At 41.6% G+C, this 26441-nt stretch overlaps 1 protein-coding gene across 1 annotated transcript in view; it reads right to left on the bottom strand.

Moving 5' to 3' along the window:
• The window catches only part of FBN1 (fibrillin 1), a 250417-nt gene that overhangs the window by 211818 nt on the left and 12158 nt on the right, over nt 1-26441 (bottom strand). The window contains exons 3-4 of the mRNA XM_066344305.1: nt 6281-6363; nt 4143-4241 (exon numbers count right to left, since the gene is read on the bottom strand). Coding sequence (XP_066200402.1) covers nt 4143-4241; nt 6281-6363 — 182 coding nt within the window. The remainder of the gene's footprint in view (nt 1-4142; nt 4242-6280; nt 6364-26441) is intronic.

Here is a 26441-nt window from a genome sequence, read left to right as displayed (position 1 = left end):
TGAGATATTTTTTGTAGATGCAGACAAGATTAATCTATACTTTATATGAAAAGGCAAAGAAACTAAAATAGCTAAAAACAATTTTTAAAAAGAAGAATAAAGCAAAAGGAATTAGTCTACTCAAATTTTAAGGTATCATATGGCTGCAGTAATCAAGACTATGGTATTAGAATAGGGGCAGGCATATGGATCAATGGAATAAAACAGAGAACCCAGAAATAGACCTATATAAATATAGTCAACTGATTTTTGACAAAATGCCAAAGTAATTCAATGGACAAAGTATAGTCCTTTCAGAAATAAATACTGTTGGAGCAATTGGACATCTGTAGTTATTAATTAAACCAAGATCTCAACCTCACATCTCATACAAAAAGTATCTCAACAGGGACCACAGATACAAGTGTAAAATATGACTCTATACAACTTTTAGGATAAAAGTGAATAAAATCTTCAGTATCGAAGGCGAGGCAGAGTTCTTAAACTTGACACCAAAAGAAGGAAAGGGAAGGGGAGGGGAGGGGAGGGGAGGGGAGGGGAGGGGAGGGGAGGGGAGGGGAGGGGAGGGGAGGGGAGGGGAAGGGAGGGGAGGGGAGGGGAGGGGAGGGGAGGGGAGGGGAGGGAGGAGAGAGAAAAAAAGAGAGAGGAAGAAAAGAAAGGAAGGAAGGAAGGAAGGAAGGAAGGAAGGAAGGAAGGAAGGAAGGAAGGAAGGAAGGAAAGAAAGAAAGAAAGAAAGAAAGAAAGAAAGAAAGAAAGAAAGAAAGAAAGAAAGAAAGAAAGAAAGAAAGAAAGAAAGAAAGGGAGAGAAGGAGGGAGGGAGGCAGGGAGGGAGGGAGGGAGGGAGGGAAGGAAGGAAGGAAGGAAGGAAGGAAGGAAGGAAGGAAGGAAGGAAGGAAGGAAGGAAGGAAGGAAGGAAGGAAGGAAAGAAAGAGAGAGAAGGAGGGAGGGAGGGAGGGAGGGAAGGAAGGAAGGAAGGAAGGAAGGAAGGAAGGAAGGAAGGAAGGAAGGAAGGAAGGAAGGAAGGAAGGAAGGAAGGAAGGAAGGAAGATTTGATAAATTGGACTTCATCAAATTTAAAAATGATGATACTTCCATGAAAGACTATTAGAAAATTTAAAAAGCAAGCTACAGAGTGGAGGAAAATGTTTGTAAATCACATATCTGACAAAGGACTAGTCTTAAACCACATAAAGAATCTCAAAATAGTAAAATATCAAGCAATCCAATTAGAATCTAGGTATAAGACACAAAGAGACATTTCATTCAAGGAAGATATACACGTGACAAATAAGCACATGAAAAGATGTTTCACACCATTAGCCAGCCAGACAAAGCAAATTAAACCGCACTGACATATTACTACACACCTATCAGAATAACTAAAATTAAAACATAGTGACACCAAAAGCTGGTGAGGATGCTGAGAAACAAGGTCGTTCATACATTGCTAGTGACACTGCAAAATGGTATAGCCACTCCAAAAAATAGACTGAAAACTTCTTTAAAAAGCTTATATGCAATTAACTAACATACAACCCAGCAACTGCATTCCTGGGAATTTATCCTAAAGACTGAAGACTTATGTTCACACCAAAACTTTACATAAATGTTCATAGCAGCCCTTTGAATAACCAAGAAACTGTAAATACCCAGATGTCCTTCAGTGAGTGAATGGCTAAACAAACTGTGGTACACAGCATTTAATACTACCCAGCAATAAAAGGGAACAAACTATAAATATATACAATCAGAATGAATCTCCACATAATTATGCTGAGTGAAAACAGTCAATCCCAAAAGGTTACATACTACGCAATTCTATTTATATAACATTATTGAAATAACAAAGATATAGAATTGGAGAACAGATTAGTGGTTTTCAGGATTAAGGAAGAAAAACATAGGAGCAGGAAGAAATGACTAAAAGAGAGTAATATGAAGGATCCTGATGGTGATGAAAATGTTCTATATCTTGACTAATATCAATGTCAGTATCCTGGTTGTGATATTGTACTAGTTTCACAAGATATTAAGATGGAGGGAACTAGGTAAAAGGTACCCTGGATCTCTATGTATTATTTCTTACAGCTAAATGTGAATCTCTAGCTATCTCAAAATTAGAAACTCAATTTTAAACTACTTTTAAGAAGCATAAAGACTAAAACAGGATGAGCATGAACTTGATCTCCAAATTCTTAAATATAAAACTTAGGGAACATCTTTTATCATAATATATTATATATTATTTAAGAAGATAACCTATTTTATATTTACATATTGTTAAGAAGAGTTTGAGTAAATCCATGGATCAGACAACCATCACAGGTCTTTATGAGGAGGTGGATTACTCAGGATCCATCTAGCCTCAGAGACTGGTCGAGTAGAGACAGGTCCTAATAGGTTGGAAGTAAAGTCTATAAAATCCATTTATCTAACTCAGTCTAACCAATCTTTTCTTTTTGCCTTGGTGACTCAAAGAACAGTGGCAAGACTCCCAATACATTAAGGAAAGCCACGTCCTCCTGTTGTCTGAAGAAATTGCTGACTGGCACTTCAGACCTTCTGGAAACGCAATCTTTCATTCAGACCACTAAGAGGTCATTTCCTATATTCAAACTCACATGATACTCAAGTCAAAAAATGACCTAAAAGAACAATCCTCCTGGCCCTGGCCAGTTTGCTCAGTGGTAGAGCATCGGCCCAGCATGTGGAAGTCCCAGGTTCAATTCTTGGCCAGGGCACACAGGAGAAGCGCCCATCTGCTTCTCCACCCTTCCCCCTCTCCTTTCTCTTTATCTCTCTCTCTCTTCCCCTCCCACAGCTAAGACTCCATTGGAGCAAAGTTGGCCCAGGCACTGAGGATGGCTCCATGGCCTCCTCTTCAGGCACTAGAATCACTCCAGTAGCAAAGGAGCAATGCCCATTGCCCCCTAGTGGGCTTGCCAGGTGAATCCCAGCCAGGGTGCATATGGGAATCTGCCTCACAATCTCCCCTCCTCTCACCTAAAAAAAAAAAAAAGTGTTTCCAGAGCTAATAACCACCCTCCCAAACCCTAGCCTTTCCATCTTGTCTTGCATGCAGACTTGGCATGCTCCTTGGCCAGGAAAATTTCACAAAGGGCTCAGGCAGAGTCATCCATGTTCACCCATGAATGCCAAGGTATGTGTGTGGGCACCAAGAGGGTCTGCTACTCAGCACTAGTTGTTTTATTTGTTAACTGGCTTATAACAGCCATGCTTAAATACTAGGACTCTTAATAGATAATGAACCTTGACTACACTGAAGTCTCTTACTTGCAATAAACAGAAGAGAATGAACTTATTCTACAATACTTCTCCTTAAAACCTTGTCAGAAAAGAAAAACAGAACACACTATAATGGGAGTGTATTCTCTCACTAGAAATGGAACATTGAAATGGAACCTGTCTTTGCCTTGGTGATGGTCAAGATGTTGGGGAACATGAACTTCAACTTTATTAACAACCAACAATGACTCATCTCCTTCCCAACCCCCCATGTTTCCGCTAATTCACTGCTGAGGACCCCACATTTAAAGAACAAGCAAGCAAAGGTTCTGAGGAATGAACTGTAGATATTTGTTTGGCTCAGAGGATAAACAAAGTGGTAAAATACTGAAAGGGAAAATACGTCTGCGCTCCATGATAAATCATCTCCAGAAACTGCCATAACAACTTCTTCCATTTTCTTCTCACAAAGGCAGGGGGCTTGAGTTTTTTCAAAAGTGTTTAATCAGATTCATATTTCAGTACCACAAGGATGCATGCCTAGTTTTCTTGAGCCAAAATGTTCATTAAACAATCATTTCATTGAGCATCTTTTATGGTGTTTACATTGGAGATACAAAGATAAATAAGATAATACCTATGCAGAAGAAGGTTATAATCTTTATATTACTCATAGTAACTGTGTCCCATATGGCAATTTCCCTATAAAGAATGAAGAAGGGAAATGGCAGGCCAGATTAAGAAAAGCCATTCCAAGTACTTTGGGCAAAACAGAGAAGGCAGATGTTCTAGTGAAGAATGTATTGCAGGCAAAAGAAAAACCAAAAGTAAATTTAGGAGAAAATAGGGTGTAACCACATAAAATAATATTATATGTAATGACATGTTATACTCACTGGATCTGGAGCCACAGGAAGGAGATATCTGACCAGATGGGCAAGTGCACATATTTGGCCTAGAACAAAATCCATCCCCACAGGAATGCCGGCAAATGGCTGTGAATAAAACCAGAGGCCTGTTAGCACACAGCTCCAGCGCCTGGTGATTTACAGAGACCCAGCCCTCCACCTCCAGCGCCTGGTGATTTACAGAGACCCAGCCCTCCACCGGGGAAACCTGGGCTCTCGGTTCCTCGCTCACTCGGCCATAGTGACTTGTGTGACCTTAGGCCTCACGTTCATTCATTTACAAAACAAATCTGTTGGACTAAACTCCGGCTGTGCAATTTGGTAACTCCCTTCTTTTATCAGTGGTTCTCGGCCTCTTCCTCGCTTATTCCGGAGCCCTCAGTCTATCTAGAATCCCAGACACCCTATGAAGGGAAAGCAAAACAGACAAAAATCCTGCCTCTAAACAGATTTACATACCTACAAGTATTGAGTGTTTATATTAACTTTAAGACTTAATGATAGAAAAATGACCACAGAATTCTTGGAAGCCTGTTTTATCATAAATGCTTAATGTTTAATAATTTGTATACAAATACAGTGGCCGGCTAAGACTATTTCTCTCCATCACACCCTGCTAGTTGAGAACACCTGATCTGCGGAGCAGCTTCTACCTAACATTTAGCCCGACTGTGAATCACATGGACAGTCTGAGAGGAGAAGTGTGAGATCCACTGCAACAGTCCTGATTCCAGTCAGGAAATGTTCATTTTCAGAGAAATATTAACATTTTCACGACACCCAGAGACTAGAATCATACTGGTAATACTGGTACTTTGCTAGCGGCCAAAAGAATAAGCGTGAGTAGCAAATGACTTGTACTTATCAACAAAGTAAGACTTAGTGATGACTTTTTATACTCATAGGCAAATCCTTTCCTCACACTCTTCCACAGCCTTGAAAGAGGTAAATGAGATGTACAAGGCTAAATAGAGTACACTTGGTAGAAAATCCACTGAAATATCAATACACCTATGGATGGAGATTGATCACTCTTAAGAAAAAAGCAGTCAAAGGATCCTATAAACATTTATTTAAATGCCTGAAGACAGCATTTCTCAGATATTCTACAGAACACCAGGGAGAGAGTTCTGTTATTAAGTTCATTTAGAAAATTCCAAATACCAGTATATCCATTTCTAACTGACTCAACTTTGAGTTTGAAATACATCACATGTTCCAAATGAATATCACCTTTGATCAAATCAAGAATTGGGAAAAGGATCAACTTTGTCAGGTCACCAAGAGAATATTGGTTGAAAAGGTCTATTCTTTTCCACAGACCTCTGTTGGCCAAGTAAGCGGGTGGATTAATTGATTCTTTAACATCCTTTCAGCTCTCAATCCTCCCATTATATTAATGGAGTTTCCTGAACACTGAAAAGTATTTCATAGGTATGATGACTGTAAAAGTTCATGGAGAACAGACGCCATAACTAATGTAACTTGGTAACTCCATTAAAAAACATCTTGTCTGCTGTGTGACGCGTCGCTCCAAATTTGTGGGATATTTTTAGAACCTGGAGGTTTGCGACAGCAGCAGAGTCAAGAGAGGAATCTCCAGGAACATTTGATTTCTTCCCTACTCTTTCCACCAATCTTCATTTGATGCTCTATCGGCTTCCTTTCCCCTCTAACAGTTAGGTCTGCCTTTGGCCTTGACCATCCAAACTCAATGTACAACTTTGGGTAGGCTTGTGGGTAGACAACAAGGTCAGCATTTACAATAAGGAAAACAGCAATGGTGATCATTTTCCAAAATCCCTTCAAAGTGATTACATAATCTCTGCAGCCAGGCACAACATATGTAATGACATGCAACACTGATCAAAGCATCCTAGTACTCTATGGCTCTATTCCCTATATCTCAGACATTCTAAAAGAAGTCATTGAATTAAAGTGTAACTGTGGTTTGACCAAGTTAATGTATTTCCCAACATCAGAGGAAGTAGAAAAATCTTAGAGCTAGAAAGCTCTGCAATAAACATATTATTGGTATGCAGTTTCAAAGGACCAAATACCAAAAATCACCATGCAAGCAAAACAACAAAAGAACACAAAGAATGACAGACTGTCTATTTACTTACGAACAATACACTGATTTCCACCAGGTAAGGTTTTCCACCCAGGGCAGCAGTAAGCATTATAACGTGATCCACAGACATTGGGTCTGAAACAACAACAAAAAATTCAGTGATAAGAATTCCAATATTCTTTATAAAAAAAAAACTTGTGACCAAAATAAAAGCAAAAATTCCTAAGTTATAAGTACAGGATGAAACTTTTGCAGACAGAGAAAAGTAAACTCATGAGACTCAATGTTGGCTTGTAGTTTGAGACACTATAAGAAAATTTATATCAACCAGGATATCACCTGCCCACATAGTACATCAGGAAAATAAAAACCAGAGATGCAAAATGCAGTACCTTCTATCACAATACACAGATATAAATACTTATAGCACTATATGAGTATAATTTAAACAATAAACTTCCTACAAATCTTGTTAAGAAAGAGCATCGTAAAATCTATTGCATGTAAGGTTTTAAACTTCTAGTCATTGAAGCTTTTGCATTTGTTCCTATGGCCCAGCTCACCTCTCAAAAGGAGGAGTGACCACATTCTTCCTTTCACCAAAAATGACAGGAATGCAAATCCTGACGTTAGTCAGAATAAATATAAGCCAAAACATAAATATTTCTTCAGCCAAACACAGTTGATACTAGCAGTTACAGGAAAATAAAGTCAGCGTCACTCTGGGTTTCTTGTTTACAAACAGTTCATCACACCGGGCTTAGAGCAAAACCTCCATTCAAAGTCCAGATGATCCATATTTAAAAATGAAAGGGAGCAACTGGGTGAGGCTCTGTTTCTACAGTGGGAACTAAGGCAGAGGATAGAACGCACAGAGACCCAAAAGAAACCATTCATTTTATTTTGCCGCATCTGAAGGCCTAAACATTAAGGCTAGTTCCTCAAGTTCAGGGACTAATGAGGAAGGTCAAATGTTTTGCAATCAATTTCACAAACTAGGAGCTATTTCCAAGCTGCCTGGTATATGTTAGTCCCATCAGCGCAACCCTTTAAAAAGAAATGCATAGCTAAAATGTATTTTCATTTGGGGTTACCTCACACATTCTCCCTATATATGCAGACCATCTGCAATAACACAGAGCCCTCCTGCACTCCTTCTGAGCTCACTACTTCGACTAAACGCAGGACCGACAATGAAGGTAAGGTCTCTGCCTGGCCCTGTACTCCCTTCACAGCCCAAGAGAACCTGGATCACTGCAGGGCAAAATGCATACTTCAGACTGATGGATGCTGAGGTCGGAAAGAGAAGTGGAAAGAGAGATGGAGGGACAAGTCAAAGGACCCTAAATCCATAGCCAACCTCCCCAAGCTTCTCCAAGGCTAAACAGAAAATGACTGGATAGAGACTTACATATGTGCATTACACGACTTTATGGCCTCTCTGAGCCTTAGTTTATTTCTCTACATATTGGGATAATGAAATATCTGTCTTCTATGTATCATGTGTGTGTGTTTGAGAGAGGGTATCAGATGAAATAACAGATGTGTAAAACTTTGTATGTGAAAAGGACAATAAAAATGCAATGCAGTGTGATCATCATGATGGAATCATCTTCTAACCTATGCTACCTACTCAGCCAAAGGAACCGCAAGACATTAAGGAAGAAAGACTTACTATTAAGAATTATTAGTCAATGGCTATCAATCCTTTGCCCTTCCGTGTGACAAAGTAGCATCCAATACTTCAGTTCAGAGTGCAGAGAATTTCCTAGGGCAGTGGTTCTCAACCTGTGGGTCGCGACCCTGGCAGGGGTCGAACGACCAAAACACAGGGGCCGCCTAGAACCGCTGTCCTAGGGCAACTCAAACTATTGGAAAGGAGAGTGAGAAGAGATGACGGGGAAGGGGCTTGGGGAGGGGGCTGCAGTGGGGGGCCCTCAAGGCTTCCAAACTTCATAAATATTCTGTCAGCCTAAAAGGACAATCCAGGCTAGAGTCAACACCCTCCCCCCTCCCCCCACCGCTAGCCCATTTACAACAACCCTACTGGATCCAGTCCAACCCCAAACCAAATCCTGGAGTAGCTTCACAGGACCCCTGAGCCTTTGCAGGGCGTCCTATGTTTGGAGCAACTATGTTTTTCAAACAAAAATCAGGACATACTGTCTGACAAGAATGAGTATATTTATGAAGTCACAACGCATAAACAAGGTGAAAAAGTTAAGAAAAATAAGAGTCCGGAATCAGTCATTTCAGCAGTCCTACAAAGCAAGATATTCAAAAACTTTTCCAAGGTACTTGCAAAATCATAGAAATACAGTCATTCTTGATTATTTTTTCAGGGTTTAGACTCAACCTATGGACAAAACATGATAGATGTTATTATATACCTAAGAGAGATCTGTCCCCATCTATCATAGCAAGGAGCCAGTGGGTACTGTATATCTTAGGCACAGAGGTACAAGTTGAGTAGATGGTGTCATGCAGATACACACTAGAAGAACCAAAAATAGAAAGGGTTGGAACTGGTTTCCGTAAGAGCTAAGGATTTGGGGAAGTGGAGAGAGAATTCTTTTTCTTTCTCACTTTAATGCCCATTAATAACTGTTCATTTTTTAAATATACACAGTTATACTTTGATCATCATTTTTTTAAATGAACAACTTACTTTAAAAGTATGAACATCTGGCCTGACCAGGCGGTGGTACAGTGGACAGAGCGTCGAACTGGGATGTGGAGGACCCAGGTTCGAGACCCCGAGGTTGCCAGCTTGAGCATGGTCTCATCTGGTTTGAGCAAAACTCACCAGCTTGGACCCAAGGTCGCTGGCTTGAGCAAGGGGTTACTCAGTCTGTTGTAGCCCCAGGGTCAAGGCACATATGACAAAAGTATGAACATCTTATCTCGTAAACAGGGTACTTTCTGGTTGTTTAGTTAGTTATCACAGTCCCTTTCGTTAGCTATCACATTTTCATTTCACTGTAATTCTTAAGATTCTAGATAATGCTGAACTGTGATTTATTTAGTTTTCATGCTCTTTTTATTGTTTCATAACATCATCTTTTATACGTACTATATAATTTAATTTCAGTTGTTTCAACCAACATCCTCACATGATGTTTTAATCTCATTGCCATTCACCCTTTAACAACACTAAATACTACTATGTTATATGGCTAAATGCAAAGTATTACAAAGACATAAGATTTCTCCTCTGCTAACTTTGGTCTTGAGAACTGCAAACTAACAGAACTCGTTCAGACAAACTGGGTGGCATCTGTTCTACTTACACACAGAAAAAAACAGCTCTAGTTCTAGAAATAAATGAATGCCTTATTTAAGTTGGAAAGTATAAGACATGTAAAGTCCAAAGTAGACATGTTGGATTATTTCCACTATAAAAGGCTTTACGGTTTCAGCACAAAAAGTATTAACAAAGAGGATAAGTCTTTAATGAAGTTATTGTTTTGCATAAATGAAAGTGTAGTATTCATATAACTCTCTTCTTTTTCACTTCATCAGCCGTACCCATTAGCCCGCCATCAAAAAAAAAAAAAAAGTCTGAGTTAAAGCTCTATGCAAGTGGCAGTAGCATTCAACAAATTAAAGGTAAGATTCAAAGGGAAAAAACTTAATGCTAAATGCTCAAGATACATTACTTTATTTCATCCTCATAGCAGCCCTCTGGAGATAAGTTCTATTATTGTCTTTAACACTAAGGGAACCATGGCTTAGGAAGGTTACATGAACTAGCCAAGGACCCATAGCTTGGAAGTAGAGAATGGGGATTTCAATTCAGAAACACACCCTCTTAATTCCCATGTTAAGGAAGAGATGTGTTTAGGAAACAAGATGACATTTCACCCAATAGTATTCATGGTGCCATGAGTAACAAAAATCACAAAATGCCCATCAATAGACTACAGGTAAAGCATAAATCATTCTTAGCTGTATTCTAATAGTTCATGGGGAAAGAGAGAAATGTGTTTATTCTCCACATCACCACTGTAAATTACATTTTTTTTAATAGCTAAGTCTTTACCTGTAACGTCTCACAAATTGCTATGAATATTGTGCTCTGCAACAACCCACTTTCAATCACTCTGGGGGATGGGTGAACCTCAGCAGCCTGGATATCTGGATCCAGTTCAGACACAGCACTCAGAGATTGTGTGGGCTAGCTAAAGTCCCTCTCAATGGAGCAAACAGCTGGGCTCTACCACGTCTGACCGCATTATTGCAAGAATTGGCCTCTGTGCAAAATGTCTGCAGTTTGTCCAGATTCCTAAGCCAGAACCCACTTCTGTGAGTTTGGCCTCTCTTACAGCAAGATAGCCTTTCTGCTTCCTATCCCAAGTGCAAACTCCTTTTCAGACAAGACTGGGGTAATAAAAACAAGTGGAGGGGGCTCTTACTACATATGCAGGAGTTTCTTAGCCTGTGAAGTGTTTAAATCCTTGGGCAAGGAGAATACTAAACATTAGAGTAAGGTGAGCGAGGTGCACACTGCTCCATGGGTTGCCTGATTTTTTTTTACCTTTGGGGGGAAAATTACAATTTAGTCTCCCTGGAGTGTAACTGGGGAGGGACATCAAAAGACATACGCCCCCACACGATGAAGAGGGCCCAACTGCCCATGTAACATCGCCTCAAGGCAATGTCCTAATATCCGAGTGTTCCAGAGTTCTATGAAAAAAAGGAATTTTCAATGTCAGAAATGTGATAAATGATGAAAAAAGTGTAATACACAAATGAGCTACATACATTGTGAACCATACATCTTGATTATATCAGTTCTTTGACAAAATTTATAGCAAGATGAAAAAGAAAAACCACGCACCCTGTCTGATAAAGGGACCCCACCACTACTCCAATAAACTCTGTAAGTGCTCCCCTTATTGTAGTGCCATTATCCTGGCCCCCTTTCCTGAGGCAGAGGTCAGATCTCCCAGAAGTGATTTGAATACCACATGTGACTATTCCAACCCATCTGCCAGTTACAACAATGTGAGTAATGAAACTTCAAACCCTGGTAATGAAAACAGCTTCCATGGCCTCCTCAAGCTTCAGCTGGGCCCTCCAGACCCAGGGGTTCATTTCTGGATTGACTGGTCAATGCTGGCTAGGATGTGGACAATCCTGGTTTCCTTCTTTGAAGACAGCAAGCCAGCCAACCTCTCTAACCTAATTCATGCAGTTAAAAAAAAGGGCAGAAAGAAGGGAAATTTCATATTCTGGTTTGCAAACCCTTTAGTCTCTTCTTGCTCTCTTCCATCTCCAATAGATTAGTGACACCATCACCTTTTCTTCTGAAGCCAATATCCATCTGTTTCTCTCCCTCCTTCCTTCCTTCTCTCCCTCCCTTTTTCCCTCTCTCCCTTCAGTTCCTATTCTCAGGGCATTTAAAATCAGACTACTTCAAACTCAATGTAATCAAGATCACACAACTCATCTTCCTGTGGAGATAGTAAGTCCACTGCTGGGCACACAACAGCACACATAGTTAATCACCTTGCCCACAAGTACAAAGCTGTTCAACAGTATTAAGTGAGAGCCAGTATGTCAGGCACTGTGTTACATAAGAAAGAAGGATGACTAAGATAAACAGACCTGACTTCCAGTTCTTGGTTTCTGATACCCTTTTCCTTTAGAAGGAACCAGGGCACCTGGGACAATGGCTGATTCTATGAAGAGACAAGAAATGGATGAGATGAGCCTGGAGCATCTTGTGGCAACAGAAAGTAAGAAAGTAAAGAAGTGCTAAACAAAAACACTCACAATGATGGGGACATGTCAAGGGACACAGGAGCCAAATGAAATGGCTTCCAACAGCCAAAGTTAGAACCATCTGATCAGCCTGCCATATGGGGCCAATTTCTAAAGACAAGCGTCACAAAGTTTATAGGATGGCCTTGAAGGTAAGTCTGAGTGTGCTATTTGGACAAAGGCTTTTCCACTGCCGAGCTGGGTAAGTCTCAGCACAGGCAGCACAAGAGGGAGTTGCATCAACAGTTTCATTTGCTGTCTGCCCGAAACTGTGTTTTGTGGGAAGGGGTGGGGGGGTGTTGATCAAAAACATCAGTCCAAGGACTTAAGAACCAAAGAATTTAGGTCATTGTATCAAGGACACACACACACACACACACACACACACACACACACACACACACAAACAAGAAGCTGAAGAAACAAAGCAGCAAAGGCAGTTTCCCAAATCTGGGAGGTCATTTTAACTGATGGCCAATTTAAATCCTGTTGGAATCTTGTGTGGGTGACTGCAATGTGTGTGTGTGCGTGCGTGTGTGTGTGCGTGTGTGTGCATGCGTGTGTGTGTGTGTGTGTGTGTGTGTGTGTGTGTGTGTGTGTGATATTTATATTTGGGGGGGAAAGGAAGAATTTAAAGCCACAGGGTGCAGTAAAAAGGAGAGAACCATGAAGAGCGTGGCTGTGTGCAGCAAGTCCGGACCCTCCCGTGGCATCAGGCACTTTCTGCATCTGGAGCTCTCGGCTGAACAGCACTGGGAACACCAGTCTGCACAGACTGCTAAGCCACCAAGTGGCACCCAGACTTCCAAAGGCAAGGATGGGGCTCACTTGCTGTCAGAGTCTGCATTGGACTCCCTCTGAAAGGGCCAGGATCTGGGTCTGGCCCACCAGCATCACACCCCTGATTGGATGCATAATAGATGCTTCCATGTACACATGGAGAGAGGTGTATTTGTTTATGAATTTGGGACTTCACTATTTGACTCTATGAGTCTAAGGAAGGGTTTCCTCAAAACAGAAAAACCAGCACGCCTCAAGTTTGCATCTCCCCAGCATCTGAGAGGATGTGATCTCTGATACCATGAAAACACTGAGCTTCAAAAGAACTGTTTCCCAGGACCCAGCCATCCTTCGGCTTTATCTACAAGTTCAAGGGCTAGCATGACATCTTCTCCTACTGGGGTATTTGCTCCAGTTACTCAAGCCGAAGCCATACTGCACTTTCCCAAAGGTGGAAAAAATTACAGAAATGACTGAAACACAAACATGTAAACTAAGGAGTTGGTCCAGAACCCGCATAGGGAGAAGCAGGCCTGGGGCTGTGTCTACGGAATTCACTGCTCCCATCAGCTCTGACTGGTCCCTTCCCTCCTCTCCATCACCCACAGAAGAAATAGGGGACAGAAACCATGATTCTCACCACTTCCAGAAATTCTCAAACCACGAGCTCTGTGCAGGGTGACAAGATCTTCTGAATGTACTGGCTGCCCCAGGGAAAGACAGAAGACCCTGCCAGTGGGGTCCGGCTTCAGGGAAAGAGAGGGGTTCTTTAGGAAGTGGGAATGCGGCATGATGCGATGTTCCAGTTCGGAGACCTGGCAGCTCCCACTGACAAACAGGAAGGGCTCCAAAATGCCATTTCTATATTGGTATTTAGAACTCAGAATGGCTTTTCCAATAGAAACAATGTTAATAGGTGGTGGTTTGGTCCCCAAGCCAGTCAAATAGCAGTCTCTGAGCTACATTATCAGCTAAATAGGCTATTATAGGCTGTTCTGGGAACTAGCCACAACTTCAAAATGTTGTTTCTATGGGAAAACACATTCCACGGCCGGCAACCAGAGAGAAACTTGGCCACTCAAACTCGTGGTCCCTGCAGCTACAGTAAGCTGCCTGGTGAACGATGAGAACCAAACACCTTCAACTCAGCTCACTCCACACAGTCCTGAGAGGGTGGCCAGATTCGCAGCTTTCTCAGCCCCAGGCCCCAGGCCGTCTCCAACCCCCAGCACAAGCCCACTGGGGCCAATATGGCGTATCCATAAGCCCGTCAAGTAGGGACTTAAGAACAGGGGAGTCATTGGCTATTCTAATCCTCAATGTCCCTGATCTTTTCAGAGACAAGAAGATCCCATCCCATCAGCAACAACGATATAAAATCAGCCCCTAGGACTGGTTCACAGAATAAGGGTTCAGTGAGCCATTTCCAGAAAGAGTAGCTTCCAGATGAAACAAGGAAGCAGGTCAAATTTCAACTCTATTTGGTGGCTTTAATCTCAAACTCAAGTTACTTATTAAGCATTTCAGATGCCCTAGAACCAAAAAAAAAAAAAAAAAAAAATCACCCTCTCTTTTGCAAGGTGAGTCCCTTAAAATTAGAAAGTTCAGATTTATCTCTACCACCCCAGCACCTACCTAGCACAATACCTGAATCTTAAATAGTAAATGAAAATGAAGGTTTAGGGTATCAATGGTACATCCAACTAAGACAACGTAAGTTAGAATTCTGTTGGAGAAGTGAGTATTTAATTTAGTGAAAAGGTAAATATGTTTAGAAGAAATTCAATAATAAAAGGAATAAAAGATAATCAGTACTAAGAAATCAATATCATTTCATTCACTCTTTAATTTTAAAAAATTAAAATGAAGACTCAAAAACATAACAAAAGATAGCCCTAAGTGGAATTCATGGGGAACAAGGGTATATTTTCCATATTTCAGATTTAGAAACACTACATAGCTACAAAAACTTCAGAGAGCTTGTATCTCTAACTCTATTTCATAGTAGTTAACAGGCAATGGGTCTTTCAAAACATTTCTCCACCAAACCCTTTCAGGAGAACAGAGACAACATTGTTCCTAAGGAACAACAACAAAAAAAATCATTGACAGAGTTTAAGTTTTTAAAAAGTCAGAAGTTGCTTGACCTGTGGTGGAGCAGTGGATAAAGTGTCGACCTGGAACACTGAGGTCACCAGTTCAAAACCCTGGGCTTGCCTGGTCAAGGCACATATGGGAGTTGATGCTTCCTGCTCCCCCCTTCTCTCTCTCTCTATCTCTCGTTCTCTCTCCACTCTCTCTCTAAAAATAAATAAATAAAATAAAACGTCAGAGGAAGTTAGCTGAAAGCATGTCATTATTGAGATTATTTCATAGAAATTAACAATTCACAATATTAGGAGTCAAGAACCTGACAAGCACCCTGGCCAATGGCACAGTGGAAAGAGGGTCACCCTGGAGTGTGAGGATGTGGCCTGACCCTGAGGTCACCAGTCAGGGCACATCTGAGAAGCAATCAATGGCACAGCGAGCAGGTAGAACAACAAGTTGATGCTTTTCTCTCTCAAAAAAAAAAAAAAAAAGAAAAGAAAAGAAGCTTGACAAGTTATTTTTTCTAACTTTGCCATGGAAACAAAGGTGTAAGCATTTATTTCTAAATATATAGATATCTGAAAAGTTTGTAAGAAAAATAGTCTAATTTAAATTTAAGGAAATATGACTATATCAGGAATTTATCTAGTCCATATGAAGTCACACTAGAATAAAAATAATTATCAAATTTTAGACAGTTTTATAATTTACAAAGTAATCATGTGACTCTTCCCTCAAATTCTATCAAGAAAATGTATTCTTGCACGACCAGGCAGTGGCGCCCTGAACAGAGCATCAGACTGAGATGCAGAGCACCCAAGTTCGAAACCCTTAGGTCGCCGGCTTGAGCGCAGGTTCATCTGGCTTGAGTATGGGCTCCCCAGCTTGAGCACAGAATCGCTTTGAGCGTGGGATCATAGACATGACCCCATGGTTGCTGGCTTGAAGCCCAAGGTCGTTGGCTTGAGCCCAAGGTCGCTGGCTTGAGCAAGGGGTCACTCACTCTGCTGTAGCCTGTTCAAGGCACATATGAGAAAGCAATCAATGGACAACTACAGAGACTAAGGTGCCCCAATGAAGAATTGATGCTTCTCATCTCTTTCCCTGTCTGTCCCTATCTGTCCCTCTCTCTGTATCCCTCTGTCTCTGTCACACAAAAAAAGAAAATGTATTCTTGTGTTCACTTTTAGATGAGGAAACAGAAATTCAGAGAATTGTTCAAAGGATACACAATAGAAGCATGTCATTAGTCCCTAATTAAAAAACAAAAGAATTTATTCATAAAACATCCCAAGCCTGACCTGTGGTGGCACAGTGGATAAAGCATTGACCTGGAAATGCTGAGGTCGCCGGTTCGAAACCCTGGGCTTGCCTGGTCAAGGCACATATGGGAGTTGATGCTTCCTGCTCCTCCCCTCTCCTCTTTCTCCCTCTGTCTCTCTCTCTCTCTCCCTCTCCCTCTCCTCTCTAAAAATAAATAAATAAAAATTTTAAAAAGCCTGCTCATAAAGCATCCCAAGGTTAGTACTAAAGATTTTTAGATTAGCAATTACAGAGATGTTTCCATAAATATCTCAAAAAGAACGTGTTCCCTCATATAAACCAATTTGTGAATCATTTTTTGTGCTGGGTTTTTTTTTTCCCCTTATTGGAAAAGGAAAGTGATAACAAAAGAAATACATTTTAGGAACATTTGCTCCTATAGATTGGTACTTCTGTTTCTGAAATAACTCCTCCATGGTGAGTATTCTGTCCAGTCCCCTCTGCTAAAAATAGCAGTCAGCTCTCAACGTGCTCAGTGTTTAAGGGAGTGCAAGGGTTGGGAGCAATGTGGAGATTCAAAATGTGGAGACCAGGGCACATAGGAGAAGCGCCCATTTGCTTCTCCACCCCCCCCCCCCGCCCTCCTTCCTCTCTGTCTCTCTCTTCCCCTCCCGCAGCCAAGGCTCCATTGGAGCAAAGATGGCCCGGGCGCTGGGGATGGCTCCTTGGCCTCTGCCCCAGAGCGACGCCCCAGAGGGGCAGAGCATCGCCCCCTGGTGGGCAGAGCTTCGCCCATGGTGGGTGTGCTGGGTGGATTCCGGTTGGGCACATGCGGGAGTCTGTCTGACTGTCTTTCCCCGTTTCTAGCTTCAGAAAAATACAAAAAAAAAAAAAAAAAAAGAAATGAAAAAAAAAATGTGGATAATTTTGAAACCTACTCATAGCTCCACTGGAATGTATTTTGCACATACACTTGAACATAAGTGTGTGTTTTATGTTCTTTTAAAAAGCCGCTTCAAGAAAAACCATCAGGTCACGCAGGCAACTATCTGACTTGACACATGAAGGCCAGGGTGACCAGGATGGTTCTAAAAAACCCTCCACATTCAAGGCTCTGTGACTTAATTCAGAGGCTGCTGGCACTCTGTCCAATGGGCGGAGAGAGGGGCAACTCATTCCAACCGCCAGCACGGCCTTTCCCTGAAATCCAACACAAAAAATGTCTCTCTCAGCCCGAGTGATGCCAGCACTGTCCTCTAACAGCTTTTGAGCTCTGGGGAAGGTGTGACGGTATTTGTGTTTCAAAGTGTAATTACGCAGAGCGAGCCGGTGATAATGTCAGCGCAAAACTTCAACATTGTGACAACCTCTGAGAAGAAGATGATGCTATCAAAACAGTGAAACGTGGCCACCCATTCCACCTCCTAACATACCTAAAAGATTTCCCCATCTCTACGGCAGCTCCCAAAGACAAAACCTCGGGTCTGAAAACCTGTGGGTTTCCCTTGGAGTCTGATATTTGGTAGGAGAAATAGGTCAGTCCTCCAGGAACCGCGTATGCCCTTCTCACTGACATGAAACTCACACGGGAAACGCGACTTGTGTGTGCGCACACACACTACATGCACACGCACGTGCGCACACACTATTCTCCCACAAGCCATCAGAGTGAAGCTAGTGGACAGGCAGCTCTTGTCTCTGCATTTCTTTCCCAAGGGGATCTGGAGATACCAGTGTTTTTCAGACTCATTTGAATCACTAAGGCTGTGCTGTTTCTTTTTGTTTGCTTGTTTTCCAATTGTATTTATATAACTGACATGTTCTAAGGTAAACAGCAGAGTGGTTTGACTAAAAAAGTACTGTGACACTGTTGGTGGGAATGTAAAGTAGTACAACCATTATGGAAGAAAGTATGGTGGTTCCTCAAAAAACTGAAAATAGAACTACCTTATGACCCAGCAATCCCTCTACTGGGTATATATCCCAAAAACTCAGAAACATTGATACGTAAAGACACATGCAGCCCCATGTTTATTGCAGCATTGTTCACAGTGGCCAGGACATGGAAACAACCAAAAAGCCCATCAATAGATGACTGGATAAAGAAGATGTGGCACATATACACTATGGAATACTACTCAGCCATAAGAAATGATGACATCGGAACATTTACAGCAAAATGGTGGGATCTTGATAACATGATACGAAGCGAAATAAGTAAATCAGAAAAAAACAGGAACTGTACTATTCCATACGTAGGTGGGACATAATAGTGAAACTAAGAGACATTTATAAGAGTGTGGTGGTTACGGGGGGGGGGGGGAGGGGGGAATGGGAGAGGGATAGGGGGTGGGGAGGGGCACAAAGAAAACAAGATAGAAGGTGACAGAGGACAATCTGACTTTGGGTGGTGGGTATGCAACATAATTGAACGACAAGATAACCTGGACTTGTTATCTTTGAATATATGTATCCTGATTTATTGATGTCACCCCATTAAAAAAATAAAATTATATAAAAAAGTACTGTGAAATGATTACCACGATAAGTTTATTTAAAAGCTACTATTCCTTTAAAAGGAGTGTTCCCTGAGAAAGGTGCTGAAATGAGAATACAAACTTTCACTTCTGAATGTTAAAATATCTGCAAACATCTTCTTTGCACCCATAGTCCAAAATCTTACCAACTCTTCATAAGACTCGGGCCTGAAACTTTTACTGTAAAATAATAATAACACATTGAAGTTCTCCATCCTGACTTTCACACAAAATCACTTGATAAAGGAAGAAGAATAAACACGTCATGATTATATCTTTCTTTTCTTCTCCCTAGAATGCCAGGCTCCTCTAAATTTTCCACAATTTTATTCCTCATAATTGATAATCCTTAGTATTAGATATTAAATAACTTTTCCATAATTCTCAAAGTTATGGGTATAATTCAACAAGTGTAGAAAAAGCAGGCTGGGCAGCATCTTAGACATCACTGGCTGTGAAGCGATGAGTATGAGTTCAAAACCATGTGTAAAACCTTACAGTACTAAGAAATGAATAGGAAATGACAGGCCTGACCAGGCGGTGGTGCAGTGGATAGAGAGCATCAGATTGGGATGCAGAGGACCCAGGTTCGAAAACCCGAGGTCGCCGGCTTGAGCGTGGGCTCACCAGCTTGAGCGTGGGGTTACTGGCTTGAGTGTGGGATCATATACATCAGTGGTCCCCAACCTTTTTTGGGCCACGGACTGGTTTAATGTCAGAAAATATTTTCATGGACCTGCCTTTAGGGTGGGACGGATAAATGTATCACGTGACCGAGCCAAGCATTAAAAGTGGGTCTTCGATGGATGTAACAGGAAATCTGGTCATTTTAAAAAATAAAACATCATTCAGACTTAGGTGGTGCAGTGGATAGAGAGCATCAGATTGGAATGCAGAGGACCCAGGTTTGAAAACCCGAGGTCGCCGGCTTGAGCGTGGGCTCACCAGCTTGAGCATGGGGTTGCTGGCTTGAGTGTGGGATCATATACATGATCACTGGCTTGAGCCCAAGGTCGCTGGCTTGAGCAAGGGGTCACTCACTCTGCTGGATCCCCCAGTCAAGACACATAGGAGAAAGCAATCAATGAACAACTAAGGAGCCGCAACGAAGAATTGATGCTTCTCATCTCTCTCCCTTCCTATCTGTCTATCCCTATCTGTCCCTCTCTCTGACTCTCTCTCTATGTCTCTATCAAAAAAAAGTGAATAGAAAATGACAAAATTCAAATATTCTCATTAGGCTACCTTAATAAATTAATGGATTTAGTCAATGATCATCAATGGTTGTTACCATCACTAAAAGAGATACTAGCAGGCACGATGAGCCTCCTAATAAGAGTACACATCCCAGTTACAAAGTCTTCTTGCCAAAAAGTTGATTCTGAATTGGATCAGCCTCCAGCTCTAATAAGCAAGTCACAGCAAAAACGGGAGACAGTGGAGCACACTAAGTACCGCCACCACGGGAATGCAGTCATCACTAGGCTGAGAAGCTCAGCAGCAGTATGTTCCAAGTGTGGTCCCAGGACTGGCCAGTGCTGGTCCACACACTCGATATCACTGATCTCTAATGAAATAAAGAGCTTAAGTTGGTATAAATGCCCTCACTGCTTCCTTCGAGAAAGTCTTGCTATGAAAAAAGATTATCAGTGAGCTCAATAGTTTGTTCAGTGACATACTGGATTTACATCCTGGCACGAGCTTCTCACATTACACACTGGTGATAAGTAGTGTATGGACTAGCGTTTTAAGTAGCACTGTTCTACAGAACATGGACTATTTTCTTGTTTCCAGCTCTACTGAGATATAATTGACAAGTAACATTGTATAAGTCTAAGGTGTACAATGTGTTGATTTGATATATGTATATACTGCAAAATGATTACCACCATAGCATTGGCTACCACTTCCACCCCATCCCATAGTTTCTATTTCTTTTTTGTGGTGAGAACATTTCAGATCTACTCTCTTAGCAATTTTCAAGTACAAACACAATATGATTAGCTGTAATCACTATGCTGTACATTAGATCTCCAGAACTTTTTATCTTATAACCAGACATTTATACCCTTTGACCATTCCCTCACCCAGCAGCCCCTGTAACCACCACTCCACTCTATTTCTCTAAGCTTGTTGGGCTTTTTAGATGTCACATATAAGTGATATCATACAGCATGAGCAAATTTCTGCAATAAATAAATTACAAGGTAAAAAATGACAAAAAGACAATCTATATATTTTTAAATATATGTATTTAAGAAACATATCAACCAATTACAAAATATGAACTTTACTTGAACCCTAATTTGAACAAACAGTAAAACTAATAAATAAAATCTATGACCTAATCAGGAAATTTTAAATCCTGGATATGTGATATTTTTAATTAATGGGCATTTTAAATATGATAATGGTATTGCATTAATGTTTCTTAAAGATTCCTTAACTTTTAAAAATACTTGTTAAAATATTCACTAACTAAACTATGTTTGAGGAATTTTCTTCAAAATACTCTTAGAGAGAGGAGAAAAATGGATAAAACAAGACTGGCCGTTAATTTATAACTGCAGAAGCCGGAGCTTTATTGTATTATTTTCTCTCGTTTTGTATATATTTTGAATTCTTCATATTAAAAAAAAGTTATAAACAACTCTGCAGCAGCATCTGGCCCACTTCTGATCACCATATTCTCCTACCTACATCGTGACTCACACTTTTGTTTTCTCTCTTCATTCATTTAAAAAAAAAACCAAAACACTTTTATCTGTCATTTAACTCTACATTCTTAAGAGGGATGGTAATGCCCATGTAGGGACAATGACAGTCCAATCCCAACATGTTTACCATCTTAAACTAGTGGCAAAACCTAACCAAAGTGTTTTCACAAATTTCAAGTATGTGGCTACCAAATAAATGACTGTTCATTAGACAAGGAACTCAAGAGCAAACAACTTAACCACACCTGTGCAAATAATTAAGCATGTCAGCCAGGAGGTGGGTTCCCTTGAGCATTACAACTACTTTTTTTTTAAAGATTTTATTTATTCATTATAGAGAGGAGAGAGAGGGAGAGAGAGAGGGAGAGAGAGAGGGAGAGAGAGAGAGAAGGGGGGAGGAGCAGGAAGCATCACTTCCCATATGTGCCTTGACCAGGCAAGCCCAGGGCTTTGAACCGGCAACCTCAGTGTTTCCAGGTTGACACTTTATCCACTGCGCCACCACAGGTCAGGCTACAACTACTTTTTGACATGATTAATTTTCATAAGGATACCTTATTTTTCTTAATAATAAACATAAACCCATCAGTTAACCAAAAAAAAAAAAAAGAAAGAAAGAAAGAAAGAAAAGGTTTGAGAGGACTAAGTTGTATTAGGTCCTTACCAAAAAAGGGCTAAATTTTGGCTTTTATATTCACAAAGGAAAGAATTCTTATAGTCATAGGAAATATGAAACAAAAGGAGGAAATCATTTAGCAAGAAATCCTGGTGTGTTTTCTGCTTTTTCAATATGTGAGAATGTGTGTTAACCTATTTTCAAGAAGAGCCCAAATGCAAATGAGCAGACAAGTCAATCCAAGGTCAAAGGAAACCTGTTGTCTCTAGAATACTGTCAATGGCCCTGGCCAGTTGGCTCAGTGGTAGAGCATCGGCCTGGCGTGCGGGGGACCTGGGTTCGATTCCCGGCCAGGGCACATAGGAGAAGCGCCCATCTGCTTCTCCACCCCCGCCCCCCCCTCCTTCCTCTCTGTCTCTCTCTTCCCCTCCCGCAGCCAAGGCTCCATTGGAGCAAAGATGGCCTGGGCGCTGGGGCTGGCTCCTTGGCCTCTGCCCCAGGCGCTAGAGTGGCTCTGGTCTCGGCAGAGCGACGCTCCAGAGGGTCAGAGCATCGCCCCCTGGTGGGCAGAGCGTTGCCCCTGGTGGGTGTGCCGGGTGGATCCCGGTCCGGCGCATGCGGGAGTCTGTCTGACTGTCTCTCCCTGTTTCCAGCTTCAGAAAAAAAAAAAAAAATAGAATACTGTCAAATGGTCAATATCTCTTAATATTGTTAGAAATGCTTACCAAACAAATTGAAAAAAAAAATGACTTGTATATTCTTGTAAAGTTCCTCAGTCTTTCAAAACTTTTTAAAAATTAATTTATTTATCTATTTATTTATTTATTTATTTATTTATTTATTTTAGAAACAGAGGAAGGGAGAAAGAGAAACAGGAGCATTCGTTGGTCTCTTCCTGCATGTGCCCTGACCAGGGATCAAACTGGCAATCTCTGTGCTTTGAAGCAAAGCTCTCTAAACAACCAAGCTATCCAGTCAGGGCAAGAATAGGTTGTTTTCTTATTTGAGGTTTATTTCATTCTTGAGATGTTAGTAGAACATAGAAAATACCTGGTATTTGTTGCTTTGTTTTTATATTTTTGCTTTTTCATAAACTGTAATTGTACTGGCAGTTGTATGATTTACCTCAAGGGATGAGAAATACTAGGTAATTTGAACATTTTTAAAAAGTCAATTATAAAAATCACTATTATTTAAAGAAGCCATTCTTTATTTAAAGCACTCTTATTTTTATAGGCTGTGAATGAATCACAACTTCGTAGAGTTTATTGCCCATCAGCAAAGCAGAGGCTGGTATGTGAGGGTGCAGGGCATAGGAACTCCACCAAAGCTTTGCCTCAATTAAGATAATGTATGTTTTGTTCCACTTTCCTAGATGTTCAATAGTTTAAGACCTCTTGAAAGTCAACTCTCATTAAAATCAAAATGGGAATCGGCCCTGGCCAGTTGGCTCAGTGGTAGAGTGTTGGCCCAGCATGTTGATGTCCTGCATTCAATTCCAGTCAGGGCACCCAGGAGAAGCAACCATCTGCTTCTCCACCCCTTCCACTCCATCCCCTCTCCCTCTCTCTCTTCTCCTCCCATAGCGATGGCTCCATTGCTTCAAGCAAAGTTGGCCCCAGGAGCTGAGGATGACTCTGTGGAGCTTCTGCCTCAGTTGCTAAAAATAGTTCAGTTGCGAACATGGCTCCCAGATGGGCAGAACATCAGCCCTAGATGGGGGTTGCCAAGTGGATCATGGTCGGGGCACATGTGAGATTCTATCTATCTCCCTTCTTCTCAATTTGGAAAAGAAGGGGGAGGGGAATGGGAATCATTAAACTAAAATCTTTTCCAGAGAAATAGGGCATAGAAGAAAAACAACAACAAACAAGAATCCCTTTGTACTGAATGAGCATTATGTTGCTTCAAAACACAAAGCCAAAGGCAGAGAATGCTCAGTTGGAAAATAACAGTCATGGCTCTTCTCAAGGGCGGTCATTCCATGTGTCAGCCTGGCCCCAAACCACACAAGTGAGGCCTGCCCACGAAGCGCCCAGAGAGGACGATGATAACAGAGTAAGTTGAAGCAGTCCTGGGTCTAAAACAGAGCTTTTTTGGTTTGAAGGTAGAGGTGTTGTTGACCCATCCAGCATCCCTTCTTCTTCTTTGCAGGCCAAACTCCTCTTTCGTAAGATGAAGCCAATCCATATGGCTCAGGCCTGGCCAGCCCAAGTACCCCATTTCCTTGGCTACAGTAATGGGCACATGAACAGGAACAGTGCCAGACTTCACCATGGCACCTGATCTGTAGAAGCTGGGACATACTTTATCTCTTTCCCTTCAAGGTCATGAGCTGAAAGGTAGTGTGGCTTCTTGTCTATTTGGTCATAACCAATGAAAGCACATTTCAAAAAATAGCCAACTGCCTGACCACGAAACAGTACTATCTTTCAGGGTTCTCTTTGCACTGCTGCAAAGAAAATGGTTTGGGGCCAGTCCTTCCATTTCCTAAAATACAAATTCCTTTCACAAAGGTTCTTGAGGGTAAAAAAAAAAAAAAAAAAGTGTCCATCAGGAAAGACACAAGGCTTATTTACCACATCTGCCAATAAAACAATGCAAGCTTCCTTGGAGTTGTTGAGAAGGGCATATTAATAAGACATAGTATTTAGTAAGTTTATTTCTCAATGAAGGCAACACTATTTGGGGGAAGGTGCATTTAAAAATAAAAACCTTACCAGCACACTGCCTTGAAGTATAACTAGAGCTCCACAAAGTAAGTCCCCATTAAAATCATATTTTAAAAAAAAATTTTGGCCCTGGCCGGTTGGCTCAGTGGTAGAGCGTCGGCCTGGCGTGCAGGGGACCCGGGTTCGATTCCCGGCCAGGGCACATAGGAGAAGCGCCCATTTGCTTCTCCGCCCCCCCCCCCCTCCTTCCTCTCTGTCTCTCTCTTCCCCTCCCGCAGCCAAGGCTCCATTGGAGCAAAGATGGCCCGGGCGCTGGGGATGGCTCCTTGGCCTCTGCCCCAGGTGCTAGAGTGGCTCTAGTTGTGGCAGAGCGACGCCCCGGAGGGGCAGAGCATCGCCCCCTGGTGGGCAGAGCTTCGCCCCTAGTGGGCGTGCCGGGTGGATCCCGGTCGGGCGCACGCGGGAGTCTGTCTGACTGTCTCTCCCTGTTTCCAGCTTCAGGAAAAAAAAAAAATTTTTTTTTGAAGTTCAAAAGGAGACCATGGTATCCAGATACTAAGGATTATCTAACTTTTTGCTTTGGCCATTAAAATCCTGCCTCTTTGTATGGGTCCATCCCTCATTTTCCTTATCTATATTAAGAATTATAATCATCCTCATCACCATAGCTCAACAAATCAGGCACTGCAGTAGGAACTGGACATATATTATCTCATTAAACCTCAGGATAATGCAGAAAGGTATTATAATTTTTTTTACAAGTGAGGAAACTGAGGCCCAGATAGGTCAAGCCATTTGTTTGAGGTTCCTTCCTAATAAACCTCAGGCATTTATTTCTATGCCCACCCTTCTGAGCTTCCCTGAAACCATGGCCAATGGTTATTAGTGTTTATTGAAAATGATTCTTCGGTCCTTCAAAATACAGTCAGTCCCACAAGCAATACCACTCTACCCAGCTTCCCACAACCAGGCTCAAATAGGAAACAGCATGAGGTAATTATAACAAATACCCCAGCCACTAGCTCTGGGTTTTCATGACTGAGCTGCCAAATCGCTCCTCGCCAACTCTTCAGGAAATGTTCAGACACTTTCTCAGATTCCAGCTAAAACATCAACTATGTGGCCCCGGAGAGTACAGAGCTCACAGGGTGGTAATGGGATAGAAAATTTGCAAACTTGAGGTCAATGGCCTAAACTCTGGGGTGTGAAGGAGCAGTGGTTCGGGAAACATTAAGAACTGTTTGTTCGCTTGAAGGTTGCATATCAAGTCCTTCCTTGCAGAGCGCTTCTCTATGTCATCTCTGACATGGACCCCATCAGCAAAGGGAGAGGCAGATTTTGCAAATGCAGTTCTGCTTAGAGTCATTGGAAAGAAGATAATACTATCAACAGGCTCGAGACAGGATGTTCATTCTGAGAATTAAGCATTAGGTCCAATTCAAATACAGCTAATGCTTAATAAATAGTTCTCACTTAGATTCAGCAGATGTTCTGCAAAATCACTGGGCTAGATGATATAGAAGAAAAGGCGAAAATTTTGAGTTTTTCCCCTTCTTTGGCATGCTTCTTATACATGGAATTGAAATGCCTAAATTAGTAGTTTTAGATAACTTGAGTCAGAAAGTTACAACAAGAGTCCAAGTTTACAGACCTAGCATTGACATGGCTCATTCCAAGGCGTTTGACATTCTAATTGCTAATGAGAAGTGTGACTGTAGAGTAGGGGTGGGGGCAGTTACCCTTCAGACTCCCAGAGAAGAGGCCTACAGCT

Source organism: Saccopteryx leptura, chromosome 6 (genome assembly GCF_036850995.1).
Source record: "Saccopteryx leptura isolate mSacLep1 chromosome 6, mSacLep1_pri_phased_curated, whole genome shotgun sequence".
NCBI classification, from domain to species: Eukaryota; Metazoa; Chordata; class Mammalia; order Chiroptera; family Emballonuridae; genus Saccopteryx; species Saccopteryx leptura.
This window is presented reverse-complemented; position numbering and strand designations above follow the sequence as displayed.